The 16,946-nt window shown below is 44.3% G+C and overlaps 1 protein-coding gene across 2 annotated transcripts in view; it reads right to left on the reverse strand.

Moving 5' to 3' along the window:
• The window catches only part of SLC6A5 (solute carrier family 6 member 5), a 33,872-nt gene extending 17,188 nt beyond the window's left edge, over positions 1-16,684 (reverse strand). The window contains exons 1-12 of one of the 2 annotated variants that reach the window (XM_010412651.4): positions 16,447-16,684; positions 14,731-15,258; positions 13,580-13,718; positions 12,183-12,314; positions 11,711-11,884; positions 10,905-11,046; positions 10,340-10,472; positions 7,983-8,117; positions 7,369-7,472; positions 4,683-4,807; positions 1,342-1,454; positions 936-1,067 (exon numbers count right to left, since the gene is read on the reverse strand). In XM_010412651.4, the coding sequence (XP_010410953.3) occupies positions 936-1,067; positions 1,342-1,454; positions 4,683-4,807; positions 7,369-7,472; positions 7,983-8,117; positions 10,340-10,472; positions 10,905-11,046; positions 11,711-11,884; positions 12,183-12,314; positions 13,580-13,718; positions 14,731-15,258; positions 16,447-16,449 (1,860 nt within the window). In that variant the 5' untranslated portion in view covers positions 16,450-16,684. Of the gene's footprint in view, positions 1-935; positions 1,068-1,341; positions 1,455-4,682; positions 4,808-7,368; positions 7,473-7,982; positions 8,118-10,339; positions 10,473-10,904; positions 11,047-11,710; positions 11,885-12,182; positions 12,315-13,579; positions 13,719-14,730; positions 15,259-16,327; positions 16,408-16,446 lie in introns of those variants that run through there. The other variant, XM_019293745.3, reaches the window with a different exon arrangement.
• Positions 16,685-16,946: the final 262 nt, after the last annotated feature.

Here is a 16,946-nt window from a genome sequence, read left to right on the forward strand (position 1 = left end):
CCATTGAAAGCAGAACTACCATAATAATGAGTCCAGTTCATCTGTTTGGAAAGGACTTAATATCCTGTCTTCATGGCAGACTTAAGCAGCATAATTCGAGTGAATAAACGACTGAATGCATCCTGGGCTTTAGAACAGGAAAGTTGGGCTGGTAGTGATGAGGTAAGAGGGAAGAAAAGAAAGAAAAAAAGGGTGAAAGGATGGATAAAATATTAAGATTTTTAGTATCTCATCTTGAAACTGCTGAGAGTTTAAAATGCTGGAGGTATTAGTGGAGAGAAGATACTGAATTATAGCTGGTAGATGGGAATTCCAGTGTTAAGTCTGCAGTTTGCCAAGACCATCATAGCATGGCTAATCCCAAAGGAAAGGCACTCAAAACAGGTGTGGATGTTTATATGATATTCAAATTTTTGGGGTTTTTTCCTTAATTCACAGACTGGGTTGGGTTGGAAGGAACATTAAAGATTATTTTGTTCCAACCCTCCTGCCATGGGCAGGGACACCTCGCACTATCCCAAGTTACTCAGAGTCCCATCCAACCTGGCCTTGGATGATTCCAGGGATGGGGCAGCCACAGCTTCTCTGGGAAACCTGTGCCACAGCCTCATCACCCTCACAGGGAAGAATTTCTTCCTAATATCCAGTCTACCCCTGCCCCTGTCAGTGTGGGTTGAATACTTAATTTATATTACTATTTTGGAGATGTTTGAATAGACAAAATTTTAAAGTCCTGATTCTCAGAAAGATTTGAACAGCAAAGTCTTTTAAGAATATCTCAGTCGAAACATGCATTTAAAAAGTTTTAGAAAAAGAGTTTTCAGACACACCATGTGGCAGAACTCAGCTAAAGCTTTTGCAGCTTGTGCAGGAGGAAAGCAGCCACCAGAGGGGGACTGGGGACAGACAGTGATGCTCAAAGACTGTGTCATTACCTGAGTGATCATAGGAAATCCCATGATGAAGAAGGACACGCAGCACCCGAGAGTGAACAGTGCCTTGTGCGTGCGTAAGTACTTGGGGAACTCATCTGACACAGAGGTCACGATAGTCTCGATGGTGGCGAACTGAAAGACAAAATAAAGGGTTCATTTCAGTGCACACAAAGTGGTCGAGCTGGATATTAAATGATAGGAGAGAGTATTTCGAATCCTAGATGTTAAATGCTCGGATGGCAGTGCCAAAGCTCTGCAAAAATTATTTCAGCATTGATGGCCTTACTTCATTCCTCTTTTTTCATGACTCACTGCCCACATGGGAAATAGCAATTAATTGCATGGTCCTCCAAACAAATACATAGGGAAATCAAAAGGAAAAGAATGGGACATAAAAGCAGTTTACCATAGTGTCTAATCCAAGGGTTAGAAGCATCAAAAAGAATATTATAGCCCAGAAGGGAGAGAGGGGCAGCCTAGTTAAGGCTTCTGGATAAACCACAAAAGCAATCCCAGGACCTGGAAATAAGAAAAATAAAGGCTATCAGATTCGATATTTCTTATTTACAGAAAGGCTTAACCATTACAGAGTTGAGCCTTACCGGATTAATTTCTATTTACACTGCAAATTTCAAATCACTTATTTACTCCAACTTTCCAAGCAGAACACACATTCAACCAGTATACCAACACACTGATCCAAGTTAAAACCAAAAAAAATTAGCAAGAATTGCGCACTGCAGCCATGTTTCTGTCCTGCTCTGTGATCAAATTCCTGCCACTTCCCTGCCAATTAGCAACCCATGGCAAACACCCACACCTCAGTGCTACAAGGATGAATGGAAATGCAAATACTCTTCTTCAACTCATTGCTTCACTGTTAAATGAGGAGAGAATATAAAAGATGCCCAGACCTGACACCAGACAGAAGGTAATAACTGCTGTGATTCTAAACAAATCCACAGGAAAACCTGAAATAATGCAGAGCACCAGAAATAAGGAGATGGACTCTTTTAAAGCCTAAATCAGGAATTTTCCATTGTTTTGTTGCTGTTGTTTGATGTATTGGCCTTTAATTTCTATTTGCTTTAAAGGAAATGTATTTTTCTAAGTGCTTGGATTTGCCTGGGAGCGAAGGCTGCAGGGCTGTGGTGGCAGCATTACAGTAGGTGGCACCACTTCTCTACTTATCCCAGCTATAGGAACGCCCACTCCAAGCACTCCGAAAGATGCCTCCTGCTAGGTGAGATACAAATGAGAGCCACGTTGCCCTCATGCCAAGAGAATGGGCTCCCCACTCACTCTGTCCTGGACATTTCAATTTAGATCATTGTAGCCAGCCCAGTTCCTCCAGCTGCACATGCTGCTTCTGTTCAAGAGAAAACTCCTGCTTGCTCATGTACTGAGAAAAATACAGTTTCAGCAGCATAAAAATCATCTCCTTGGGCAACTTGTGAAGTGCTTGGGGTTTCTTCTAAACAAAAGTCAAATATAGGAGTTAAAACACAGTAAAAAAACACTCAGTAAGTGCTGCTGCCTTTAAAATGTGCTGCAAAAAACATTACTTTTTGCATGTAGAACTACTATTTTATTTACAAACACCTCTTTAATCTCTTGATTAAAGATTTTTTTCTTGACAATTGGAGATAGGGGCTCTGTTTACACTTGCTGCCTGCATATAGAAGTTTAATTAAGTCTCAGAGTAATGAGTTCCCATTAATCACTCTTTTAGGAAAAGTCAAATTATGGAATGTGAAAATGCACACATCTCCATGTCAGCCCCTCATAACTCTCCTAGATAACACATGCCTGGTAGCATCCAACCACAGGACAGCAGTCACAGGGAGGTTGACTCCCATCCTTTCCATCTTTGGAGACTTAGGTTAGTATGAACTCTTTATAAAAGTCTATTAAAGCCCGGAAAACTCCACATATTTTATATGTGTTAAAATTTTAAAGTTCAAATGAACTTTCATTTTAAATTACTAACATTTTTCAACTGCACTATGTTCTTAATCAGAGAGTAGAAAAAAAAGAGATTGTTCTGTCTTTCCCTCCATGGTGTTTTAATTGTTCATCAGATAGATGAGGTTTTCCTGAAATGAAGATTCTAAACAAAAAAAAACATTCTATGTTTTTCAGATTAATATTTTAGGAGAAAAAAAAAAAAAGGGAAAAAGGGAAAAGCCCCTTCTTATTTCCATTAACATTTTCATTCAAGGTTTTGAAAACTTGAAGGGAGATTATGTTTCATCATCATTTTTGCTTTTTTCTCCTTTGCTGAGGAAAGAAATACAACTTTAGAATTAAAATTAAAATGAGGCAATGGCAAGAACTGGTTCTTGTCACCAATTCTTGAGTCTGCTTTTTAACTATGGTTATGCAACACACTGCCTCAGTCCAAAATTATCCTTAATCTTCACTCTCTTCGTATTGCAAATTCATCTCCTATTACTTCACTAAATTTTGTTTCCCTCTGTCACGGAGTGCAGCAAAGCCTCACCCTCGTGAAATAATTTTGGGTGGTCTGAACAGGCTCTGACAAGTGCACTCACAGCTGTTTCCACACCCCTGGAACAGCTGGGAGCAGAGAGCTCCAGCCTGGCACTAGCTGCTGACTCCAAGACCACCAGTAAGCACTCAGCAGAGAAGGGTTTTTGACCTCCTGTGCTGAGGACGAGAGATGTACCAGCTGAGCCAAGTGCTCCCTCCATCATCCCTGACAGTCACATCCCTCATCCCACCTCTCTCCATCTCCTTGAAGCTTCCACTGCAGCTCCACTCAAGCACAGCATCTTCGGCTCTAACTCCTTACAAATAATTTTGGTGAGTGCAGTGGGGTTTAGATTTTGGGGCTGCTTGTGCTGTTTGTTCCAGAATGGAGGTGGAGTCTAAAATAAAAATATTGATGTAAACATTACTCCTAAAAGCTCCTACAACTCCCTGAGAAGAGGGTGCAGCCAGGTGGAGTCGGGCTCTGCTCCCAGGGAACAAGGGACAGGACAAGAGGACACAGCCTCAAGCTGCACCAGGAGAGGTTCAGGCTGGAAATCAGGAAGAATTTATTCACTGAATGGATGTTTAAACTTTGGAGTGGGCTGCCCAGGGAGCTGGTAGAGTCCTCACCCCTGGAGTTGCTCAAGCAATGACTGGCACTTAGAGGTATGGTTTAGTTGGCATAGGGGTGCTCAGCTCTACCAATTAAGACCTTTCATATCCCCACTAATGACCTTCTCTCTTCACTACCCAAGATTCTAATCAGCTCTTCAGAAATGTTTTACTCCTCCATGGAGACATCTCCTTGCTCCCCACAGTTCAGAAGCACAATCCACCCCTCATACCAGATTTCTCCCACCCTCCTCTCATCCAAAATTGCCACCACCAGAGATAACTTTTACCTTGAAGAGGATTTGACAAATAGCATCAGAGACAAATGAGAAAACCAATAATCCCTTAGACTATGTGAAGGAACCATCCCACCCTACCCTCCATCAGCCATTTACACAATGAGTTAAATGAGTCTCAACCTCCTTCCTTCTCTTACCAAACAAGTGATTAAGAGCCTTTAACTAAAATCTTCACTTCCCAGGGTACCTTCTCCTGTACAGAAATGCCCACATGTGATTTACTGATCCACACCAGTCTGAAGCCATCATTCCCACCTCCAACATCAATGTTAGCATTAATAACAGAGCTGGAAGTGCCACAGGGTGCCTGCCTAAGCAATGAAATGCCAGTGAGCTCTACCTTGGTCTGCCACAGCTTCAATATTCACTTTGAGTTCATTTGCCATGAAGCCAATAACTGAGAAGATGACAAAGCCTGCAAATATACTTGTGGCACTGTTGGTACACGTGACTATCAATGTGTCCCTGCAAAGAAAACACAAGAAGCTTGTTGGGATACACACAAGGAACACATTTTTACACACATATATTTCAGGAGTCTCTCATGAGCACACACATCTTGTAGGAATGCTGGTGAAGGCACACTTTTATACTCATCAGGTGCATTGGATGCTGATCAGGGAGCACAGAAGTCTTCACAGCACCACCAGTAATCAGCTCTGCAAGCTTCCATCACTCATGTGCCATGTAGGAACCACAGGCCATGCAGGAGGGCAAGCACATCTGCTCTTGGCCTCTCTGAAGACGAGAGGCAGTCATGGTGACATGATTTGTAACACATTTTTTAACTCTTTGCCTCATGAGGACATCTGCTCTCCATATGAGGTATGGGCTGACCACTGCTGTCCAGGTAAGATGGTTTTTGTCTGTATCCTTCTTGTACACAGAATTTCAGGGTTAAGCTTTCTGTACCTTGCAGAACTCACTCAAACACTTTCCATCTGTAGAGGGAGGATTCCTTGGTACATTTTTCCATTGTTGTTATTGTCAACAGAATCTCAAGAAATCTATAGCTGAATGTCTTACTCTGCTGGATATGTCAAGACTTGACAGGAAACCAACCCTTATGAACCCCATCCATAGTTATTACATTCTTGCTAGGAGTTTTTTAACAATGTGTGTGTCCAGAGAACTTCCCCATAAAACACTACAACTTTAGAAAAAACAGGTCACTCACTTTAAATGTTTGGGCATTTTATGTTGGCTAGAATTGCTTATTCCTACTGCTATTCATTTGTCAGGAACAGAATGAAATACAACCTGAAAAGCTGTCAAAGAACCTCACTGAGCTGGCGAACTTCAAGAATTTCCAACAGAGCATCTCTTAACAGGAATGATTTTGTTAATTCTTTGGGTCTACAGAAAAAAATGACAATGTGCTGTTTGGAATCATGATGTGTTAACCTTCTTCCAAAACCTAGATAGGTTTGAAGTATTGCAGGTATTCATTATGAAATCAATTTATTCAAATTTACTGCAATTACAGATTTTTTACTATGTTTAAAATTAACATGTAACTGAAAAGTACAATTGCAGTATTAAAATGTAATGAATATAAAAATTGAAGGAGAAAATAGTCATGCTTCATTTCAGTATTCAAGATTGTGTTATAAAATTAAAAATATTAGAAGTAACTAAGCTTTTCTAATTACTTCTACTTCAGTCTCCCATATCTCTCCCTAACACAGGTAAAGCATGTATTTGGTATTAGAACTGTAAGATTTTTATACTTCATTACCACGTATTCCCTTCAAAATTTTCATTAACATCTTCCAAACTCCACAAAACATTTTTAAATTAACACAGAAAGATAATATGATTCTTCTGCCATTTTTTCCCCTGATATTCTGATTGTATTCATTCATCAACAAAAAAAAATCACAGCCCAAGAATAGGATTTTCACAAATAGGACCCAAAGGATTGCTGGGTGGGAGTCGCTGACTATGTAACACTATTACTTTTCATCCATGTTTTGGGATAATTGTATTAAATTACTTTCTAGCGCTAGTAAAAATGTTTTTGAGATTCCTTTTTAAAATTCTGATCACGTTTCTTTTTAAAGTTAAGTATTTTGTATTCTCTCCTTGGAAGTCATAGGACATGGCAGTGGAAATCCCAAGGAGTGTTTGCTTTGAAGTCTTGATCTGGGAAAGTTTTTGAGCATCCTCTTGGGTGTGTCCCTGCGCATGCTGCTGACTGTCCTGAATCAGCACCTCTGGCGCTGCAGGAATTGGCAAAGGTTTGCTCCAGACTGGCTTTAAAGACTGTACAATAGCAGGGAAGCTCTCCACTAATGCCACTTGCTTTTGTGTTTTCCATCTGCAGACATTTTAGCTGGCAGGCTTTTGGATGAAAAGCTATACACTGGTGGTTTTCCTTGCAAAAATTGCTTTCAGTGATTTCAAATAAAAGTGATTTCAAATTTCGCAACATGAAATAACTTTGTACACGTAAAACCACGATGGGAGTAATTGGAAAAAGAAAGAACATTTAGGAGATGTAAGAATCACGTATATGGAAGCTGCAAGTTAAAGTCCTGCATGTTTCACAATGCAAACTTCAGCCCACTCTACACATGGGCTGTCCTTCAGCAGAGGCTGGCTCCCAAGTGACTGTTTCACTGCCCACAGCTCTTGACACTTCCCAGATTGCACTTCAACCTCAACCTCCTGATTCTGAAATTGAGGAGCCAGTAGGAACTTTAATAAGCCAAAAATGCTCATTTTGAGACTAGTAGATCAGGACCTGGGGAGAAGAGAAAATATACCAAACCAGGAAGGGTTAAATGTAAACAAAACCCACACACAAATAAAAAAGGAAAGAAAACGAATGGAAACAGTGAAAAAAAAGGAAAAGTGAAAAAAAAGATGAGGAAAAAAGGACAAAAAGACAAGAGGGGGAAAAAAGGACAAGGATAAAAAACTCAAGAGATAAGGGTCTTACAAACCAGATTTCTGCAAGATGAAGGACAACTGGTTTTGGACAAACCTGTTTAATGAAACAAACACATTGCACTCTTACACACCTGTAGCAGTTATTATGGAATTTGTTGTATGAAGAGAGGGTAATTAGACCTCCCCATGCTGCAGATAGGGAGAAGAAAATCTGAGTGGCAGCATCCTTCCAAACCTAAGTAGGAAAGAAAATAACATCAGCTTCAGGAAAGAATGTTAGAAAGTTCAGTAACACTATTAAATGTTGCTGTGAGGGGATTAACACCTAATTACTTTAAATGAACTTACACCGATGGATGTCAATAGAATATTTAAAAGCAAAGTCCTGCCCGGAAATACATCAGGCCCATTTGATAAGGAGCACTGTTCTTGTTGAGCCCATATAAAAGGACAATATAAACCTTGCTGTATGTGGAAGACACAAATACAAAAACTATATTGTCTGATACATATCAGTTCAAATACATTCAGAAACAAAATATACAAACCAGGAGGGAAAATCTGCTTCAGATACTGATGTTTTATCTGCCAGTGACCCTAAACAATACTTTACCCACATAAGACAAAGAACAAGTTTCCACAGATGACAGCGCTGCCTTTGCACATGGAAAATGCTTGCAGCAGACCCCAAGAGATCTGTATGATTTGTTCATCCCAGCAGCTTTAAGTGCAGTAGCAAACCCACCATAGCATCGATCAGCTTCTCCCACTTGGGTGTGATGAAGTACCAGATCCCATCTCCAGCTCCAGGTAGAGTTACTCCTCTTACGAGAAGGATGATGAGAACTACGTAGGGGAATGTAGCTGTGAAGTACACAACCTGCACAGAGCAGAGAAAAGGTTACTGAAAGGGCTAAATTGGATAAGAAGAGAGGAGGGGAGATCTAAGTGCTACACCATTGCCTGAAGAAGGCAACAACTCAGGCTCAGAGACAACAGTCAGGGGATAAACTAAGAAAACAACAGGGTTATTTCCCAGGAAATTTGAAATTTTACAGCTCTTCTTGCTGCTGGAAACAGGAATAATAACATCAACAACAACAGAGGTAAGAGCTGGTATTCTAGACAGAGAAGGGAAGAGGGTTCCTCTCTCTGTCTGGAGAGGAACAATAGGAATTTACAGCTAAAGGAAAAATACCACTTTTGATAGTTGCCCAGAGTGAGCTATCACAGTTCAATGGAAATGAAATGAGAAGTGCCACTCAATAACACTTACATTTCTGTAGTTTTCTTCTATATTTTTCTGTATTTAACTAAAAAAAAAAAAAGCCTAAAGAATTCTTGTCACTCTTTGTACCTCTTAATAACTACATATCACCATGATGATAGTTCTGGTCCAAATTCAAAAAAAGGTAAGTCTGTGAAATTACTAGACAGACCTAATCATCACAAGGTCTAAATACACAACAGTGGTTGTGTGTTTAATGTTTGAATAATTATCTAGAACACAGCTCTCTCTGTGGTCAAATAAAATGGTTGGATTATGGCCATTATGAGCTTTACATTCAACACAAGATCATTTCAAATATTTTTCACATTAGCATCTGGGTCTTAAACAAAACAGATTGTGGGATTCTACCACAGAATGGTTTGGGTTGGATGAGACCTGAAAGATCATCTCATTCCAACCCCTGCCATGGGCAGGGACACCGTCCGCTAGACCTGGCTGATCCAAACCCAGCCCAACCTGGCCTTGGACATCTCCAGGGATGGGACAGCCACAGCTTCTCTGGGCAACCTGTGCCAGGGCCTCACCACCTTTACAGAGAAGACTTTCTTTATAATATCAAATCTAAACCTTCCCTTTGCCAGTTTGAAACCATTTTTCCTTGTCCTGTCACTCCATGTCCTTGTCCCAAGCCCCTCTCCAACTGTCTTGTGGCCCCTTTAGGGAGTGGAAGGTGCTAGAAGGTCTCCTAGGACATTTCTCTTCTCCAGACTGAACAGCCCCAGCTCTCTCAGCCTGTTTCCATAGCAGAGGGGCTCCAGCCCCCTGAGCATTTTTGTGGCCTCTTCTGGACTCGCTCCAAGAGATTTATATCCTTCTTATGTTGTCGGCTCCAGAGCTGGACACAGGATTCCAGGTTGCTTCTCACAGGAAAAGAAAGGGAGAATCACCTCCCTCAACCTGTGGTCTGAGCTGAAGTGACTTTTGAAACTGCTTCTTGAGCTTTTCTTGTTGTTTCAAGAGGTGTTTCAACAAGTTGCCCTGATGAATTTCTGTGCAGTCAATATACTGACCTAATCTCTACATAAATACAGGATTTCTATCTCTAATACCAAGGAGTCAATAACTTTGTCTCTGACATCAGAGTCAGTATTTTTCTTGGCCAGTAAGAGTCACTTAGAAAAATATCCACTGCCACATCCAAACCCACATTATTATCCAGTCTCTTACCTTTCATGAAATATTTTTATTTATCCCACTAATATAAGGGGGAAAAAAAATCTCAACTTTCTCCTGGCACTCTGAGTCTCTAGGACTTTCTGTTAACTGCCAAGTGACCTCCCAACAGGTGAAGTCAGCTTCTAGAAGCAAAGGGATGGCTTGGAACTGGAGCTCTGTGACCAGTTCTAGGAAATTCATGTCTCCGTTTCCACTATCTTTATCCCAGGAAACACCTACTTATTTTCCTCACACACACACTGAGCTTTTTTAAGGTTCAGTTCTGATTTTAAAATATGTTACTTAATATCTTGATTTACATCACAAGTTCCCAGTGAAATGTGAGATGATTGCTGAATTTTGATGAACACCACACAGAATAGGGAAGGCTGGAAAGTACCATTTTTGCCATCCCACTGCTGAGTGCAGCTTAAGAGCTCATTTTAAATTTATTGAAGATCAGAGAAAAAAAGTCACAAAAATTGTTTCTGTTTTGGCGAGAAAGGAAAACACAGACAGGAAAAAGGCATTTCAATTAATACTTAGTAATTTACTGAAAATATTTTCAGTAATTCACAGCCTTAAACAAGAGTGTGAGTCTCTAAAAACAGCACCCTGCTTTCTTGTGAGTGTACAATCACAAATATTGTTCTTACTTTTCCTGATGACTTGATTCCTTTAGCAAGGGAGGCATAAACAATCACCCAAGCTAGGAAAAGAGATAGAGCCAAGGGCCATCTAATCTCACCAGGATATTCAATTCCTGCTGAAATCTTCAATACAAAGTACCTAAAAATAAGAAAAAAAAAAAAAGAAATTAAAAAATTGGGGGGGGGGGCAGGGGACAGGAAATAATGACAGCAACCACAGGCAGTAATTCAGCTCAAATTCCATTTTTGTTTTGCTTCAGCGTCCTCAGCAGTTTCTCTAGAAGGTTCCAGTGATTCTCACCGTGTTATTATTTTATTTATCTGCATTGCAGTAGTAGATAAAACTGCCGGGCATGGGCCAACACCCCAGCTGTGCTAAGCACCACAGGAACAGAAAACAAGTAATCCAGTGTTTGAATTCAGCTCTCATCGTTCCTAAGCATAAAAAATGAGCATCATTCACTGCCCTTGACTACTGTATTTCTGGTTTTCCAAGCTGTGATTTGTTGCCTGTCCCAGTGGATTTTACAGAAAGATTAACATAATTTCTCTAAACAAAGAAAGATCTTACTTGAAATATTCTTCACTCCCACTGACAAACGTTTTGTTTCCTTCCCTGGTGAAGTTAACCATGGTTAAGTTTGGATAGGCACTCATACAGAAAGTAGAGTTCTTGATTTGTATTTTTGGGTGGTCGCCGACAATGCAGGAATCTAGGAAGAAATGAGGTGGGGAAATAGAAAAATAAAGTGTAGAGATTTTTTTTCTTTTTAGTTTGGTTGTAAAATGACAAGAATGCATTAGATCATGCCTAGTTTCTTGAACTTTTGTTCAGGTGCCAACACCTTTTTCCAAAGGTCATTCACTAGGTTTGCTTTTTCCGTTTTCATGTCATTGTGTGTTTGGAGCCATTTGCAGAAACGGGTTTGGGTTTTTTCGTTAAAGAGAAGCTTTTCTATAGACAAATAATTCGTCTTTAGCAGACACCCCAGGCTCCCAGCTGTGGTATTTTGTTCTGTGCTTTCTTGCATACACAGAGTTTTCCTCCGAGGGGGGAACAAAAAAGAGAGAGAGAGAAGGAAAAAAATAGGACTTTTTTAGTATTTAAATTGACAAATCTCATTTATCCCTGGTGAGGAAAAATTTAAATAAAAGTAGGGGGAAGTGCCCAGGGGATACAGATCACTTCAAAGTGACTTGAGAAGAGACCGTTCCCCCGTGCCGGGAACCTCTCCCGGCCACGGTCATCCGCAGTCTCCTCTGGCATCTCCCAGGGGCGCAGCTGAGCTGCAGAAAGCTCTGGAAAACCACCATGGCCACAAATTAAAAAAAAAAAAAAAAGAAATTAAAGCCGAGTATAAGCATGTCCCGACTTACCTAGCAAAAGTTTGGTTTTATCTTTACAGTCTGGCGTGTTCCAGGGGTTGTTACAGGAAGCCCAGGGGAGCACGGGTACAAAGGAGGCGAAAAGGTAGAAGAGTGTGTAGCACAGAATAATATTGTAGTATATGGCTATCAGAACCGAGATGATCAGCATGGCGATGCCGCAGCCTGCGGGCAGACAGGGAGACAGGAGGAAAAGCCATTAGTCCCTGGGGCGGCGGAAGCAGCGGGGCCCGGCGGCTGCAAAGCATGGGCTTCCTCTGGCACAGGGACAGGGACGGGGACAGCCCCGCTGTGGGACGGGGGCGGCCCCTCAAGGGCCGCGCAAGCTGCGCGCTGAGCGGCGGAGCCCGCGGAGCGCCCGTGGCATGCGGCGGAGCGGGGCGCAGGGAGGCGGCTGAAGCCATGCAAGAGACGGAGTGCAGGTCATGCTCCCCAAAACCGGGCCGGAGCCTGCTCCGCTCACCTTGCAAGGCGGGGATGGCTTTCCAGACCGACACGGGGCCCTGACTAGCAAACTGCCCCAGGGAGACTTCCAGGAAGAAAATGGGGATCCCAGCTAGAGCCAACATCATCAAATAGGGGATGAGAAACGCACCTTGGGGGGCAGGGGGGAGAGAAGAGAGAGCAACCTGAATCACCCCGTGATACTGGGGACAACTTCGTCAAGACATTTTTCTACTAAAATTTTTCGGTTTGTTACCGATTCCCGGTGCCTCCAGCCTCGACGGGCAGGAGGAAGGGGGGTGGGGGAGAAGATGGGTGGCAGTTTTCTACATTTCCAGCGTTTGCTACAGACATTAAATACTCATATTGCTAAATCAGTATTTAACACCTCCCACTTGAAATTTTTTACACGTAAAATGAAAAGGGTAAAAAAAAAAAGCTCACAATTTAAAATAAATCTTTAAAATTGCCTCTTCCCTCACAGAAAACGGCTCTTACGGGCTCTACACGACTGTTTTCGATGATCACAGCACCACTATCCTCTGCTGAGAGCCCTTTCGAAGAGGGAAGCGGTTTACAGCAGCAAGGGTCTGAATCCAGTATCATCCACCGGTTCTCCGTTTCAAGAAGGGTCTCCGGTAGGAGAACCCATGCAAATAAACCTCTTCTTCTTCTTCCCCTTTTAAACTATTACCAGCATAACCCCTCTTCCAACTTCTCCTCGCCTCTATTCAACTGATCGACATTCACTCTATTTCAAACGAATATTTCTCAATCGGATCATTGAAACAATTTCCCCAAACCTCACGAAATAGCGAAATGTCTCGACTGGGGGTCAAACGTCCTCTTGTCACTATCCCGACTCTAAAGTCCCTCCTCTTTCCCCATCGCACCGATTGCGGATTCAGACCCGACTGTGTGTAACTGAGGCGTCCGGAGCCCTGCCTCTGTGATCAACACGCCTCTTCATTTTCCTCCCTCTCCCGCCAGCGCCAATTGCAGGTGTTTTTAAGGAAAGCGCTCCCTTTTAAAGACATCTCGCCAGGGCTTTCCTGCTTTCAAGAGGGGACCATCAAAAAAAGCAAAAAACAAAAAACAAAACAAAAAAAAAAAAAACCCAAAACAACCCACCACCAAAACAATACAAAACAAAAAACCCAAAACCAAAACGAACGCAAAAACCCCAACCAACCAGAAAAAAAAAACCCAAAAACCCCAACAACCCAGGCAGATGTTTCACCAAGTGTCTGACGGTCTGAAGATGCCCCCACACCTCGGCTCAGCCCGGGGCTGGCTGCCGGGCAATAGGATGCCGCCGGCCCCCGCTCCCCTCGTGTTTGTCCCCGCCAAAAAGGCAGGGACTGGCTCAGACCCGTACGGTACTGCAGGTAGAGAGACAGGAAAAAGCCATCATACCTCCCCCATTCTTAAAGGCCAGGTACGGGAACCTCCAGACATTGCCCAGCCCCACTGCATAACCCACCATGGAGAGGATGAAATCCAGCTTGCTAGACCAGTTCCCTCGGGCTTTATTTTCATCCCCCACATCGTCTTCCTAAAAGGGGGGAAAAAAAGGAGGGGGGAAGAGAGAGAGATGGGAAACCAGCCACTTTAGCAAACAAGCACGGCGGTGCTGCCGGCTTCACTGGAGGGAGAGCTGGCGAGCAGCGGCCGGGCAGGGAGACCCTCCCGGCCCTCTCCCCTGCAGCCGCCGCTGCCAGGCCTCTCCTTTACCAAAAAAAAAAAAAAAAAAAAAAAAAAAACCAAAAAAACAAAAAAAAAAAACACGAAAGAGGGATTTAAATCATGGCCCTCCACAGAGCGCTCGGGGTAGCCCGGCTCCTGATCCCCCGCTGCAAGGGAGATCGCCTCCCCTGGGGATGGAAGCCCTCGGTGCCCTCGGCAGGGTCAGGACCGACCGCGGTTCCCAGCACATCCAGGCGAAACCGCTTTTACCGAAGGAACAGCCCCCACCGCCACCAGCCCGCTCCCAGGGAAAATGCAGATAGGCAGGAGGACGGGGACAGCGTCGGGAGCGGGAAGCGGCACCTTCCCGGCCACGCACCCACCGGCGGCATCCCCCTCCCGGGGACCTCTGACGGCACTGGGCTGATTTATTTCGGCCTGGTTTTGGTTACAGGGTCCGAGGCACGCAGTCCCCGGGGGTTTGGGCGGGCGGACAAGCCTGAGGAGGGGGAAGGGCCAGGCACCCTTCACGGCTGACGCTGGGGACAGGACCAGACCTCAGGCTGGGAGGTGTAAGGACGTGCGCACCCGCGCACGGCGGGTCAGAGCCGGGGTACACCTACAGGCACGGCTCGGGAACCAACTGGAATTACACAGAATGCTCATTTGTACCGCTGTTACATAATTAGCACTCGCCAGCACTACAGCACTGGGTCTAAGATCCTCTCTCCCCTTCTTCCTTCCCTCCTCCCCGCGGCACAGCCCCATCCCCGACTCATCTGCACCTGATTTTAGAACTTCCACCCCAAATCGGTGCTGAGTGGCAAAGACCTCCCACGAGCTGAAGCGGGGGAAAGAAAACCTGTAAGGGGACAACTCACCCCCTCCACTCTGCCAGGAAGAACAGAAGCGTTGCCATCTGTGCCCAGCACCACGGTACTCTGGCTCAAGGTCACCCAGGCGCCCTTGGCGTTGTTTTGCTCCAGCGTGCTCTTACCAAGGCTTAGGGTAGCGTCCCCGTCTGTGCTTTGCAAAGCGGGAATTTTGCAATGAGGGATAGCAGCTTGCCCGGCGATCCCTGCCCCGGGGCTAGGCTTGCAGGGGAAGGTTTCCACAGATTCCCTCCGGAGGGTGGAGTTGGCTTGCACCGGGGTGCTGCTGAGCTTGCAGATCCCGACTTTGGTCCTCTCAAAATCGCTTGGTTTCGCTTCTTCGGAGGGAAGGGTTTTGCTGTCGTTAGAGAGTGACCGGGAAAGCCTGGCCGTCGCAGCGGGGGCTTGCGGAGGGGCGTTCTGCGGCTCATTTTCGGGGCTGATTCTTACAACTCCCGCACCTTCATTGGGTCCGGGAGCCACCGCTTCAGGGTTGTTCACAGGCTGCTTGCTCATATCCCTTTGACTGGCGTAATCCTAAAATGAGAACGTCACATATTTTACCAAAAGAAGAAGAAGAGAAAAAAACTGTTGGCGCTGCAGTGATTCTACGAATTTTTGTCCTCGTGCAGGAAACGCATGCGCCAGAAAACCGGGATACAGGAGTGTTGCAGAATTTCGAGGAGCCACGGCTCGCCTGCTTGCCCTCCCATTCAGCGTTAATACTCTGGGGGAAAAAAGAGTACGGTACACAAAAAAAACCCACTCCCCCCCCCCCCCAAAAAAAAAACCCCAACAACAAACCTCAAACAAATAACAACACCAGCATCTGCAAACCCGTAATTCAAGTTTAAATAAGTGTTTCTACAGCACTGCGCCGCCAGACCTCGTTAGATTTCACATCACGACTGTAGGATGCTCCCTTCCCTATCACCAGTGTAGAAAGATTCTTTAATTTTACGCCCCATTTCCTTTCTGTCATTCAACAATGCACATCGACTTTTTTTTTTTTTTAACATATATGAGCAGGAGACAAGCTGCCCTGTAGGCAGCCGGGGATGTTAAAAAACAAGTGAAATAGTGTTGGTGAACATTTCTGAGCTGGCTGCCATGCTTCAAAGCCCATCAGCAAGACAGCGAAATGCAAAAAAAACCCCAAAATATAACCGCACTGCCACAGAGAGATTAACGCCACTAACAGTAGCTTTCTCCTATTCTTTTTCTTGTGTTTCCGACTCACACAATGCTAAAGATTTTATTTAAGCGTCCCCTAATCATTAAATAGGTTTCTGAAGACACTCCCACACTCACCTCTACCTTTCCCTCCAGCTTAAAACTACAGTTTAAAATGTATCTTCTTTTTATACATTAAGCAACCTGCAGGCAAACCCTACCTTCCCATCAGTTTAATGTTAGCTTTACAAATACACTTTCTTTTTTCAGAGTGTTTCACAAAACCCCCCGTCACCATTTCCGCCACAAGTTTTCTCTCCATCGTAATCCCACTCTCCCGGCACCAGGGGTAAAGGACTCGGTCACTAAATGAGTGCGTTTTGGGGTACCACCGCTTTCCCCGTGCTCGCCCCCTCCCCCGCAGCATCCCTACCCCGTCCGCGGGAGGCTCCGCGCTGGCTCCGCCGGCAGCACCGCGGACAGCTCCCCCTCCGCCACCGCTCTGCTCCTCCAGCCCTTCTCGGTATGGAAGAGAAGAAATCAAGCACTTACCATGTCTTAAATAGCCACAGATCGAGCCGATAGAGGTAAAAACAGCGGCACAGGCAATTGACAGACTGGATTTTCCCAGTTCAGAGCAAAGCTTTCTATACTTCCTTGGGAAAGACTGAGTTTGCGTCAGTGCATAGCAAGGTGCCCTTCGTGTGACATTTTCTTGATAATAAGAGTTTGATAAATCATTACCCTTGGTTTCAGATTTTAAAGGGACACCGAGAAGCCGGAGCGCCGGCTGGCTGTCACTCACGCGGCAGTGGCATTGCGTGTTCCCTGTGACTCATATGGGGGCTGATTACTAAACCGCAGCCAGCCGGGGCACGGAAGAACTTTCTTGCTGACAATTAGAGGGAACATGTGAGAAACACGTACTCCTGCACCCAAGGCAAGAGAGAAATGAGGAGAAACCTTCCATTTCTACTCCTCTTCCTCCTCCCTCTTATTGTAGTGTGATCCAGCTCCCTTTTTTAAAAATCTGCATTTCTGCAATTCGCAGA

The sequence above is a fragment of the Corvus cornix genome, chromosome 5 (assembly GCF_000738735.6).
Source record: "Corvus cornix cornix isolate S_Up_H32 chromosome 5, ASM73873v5, whole genome shotgun sequence".
NCBI classification, from domain to species: Eukaryota; Metazoa; Chordata; class Aves; order Passeriformes; family Corvidae; genus Corvus; species Corvus cornix.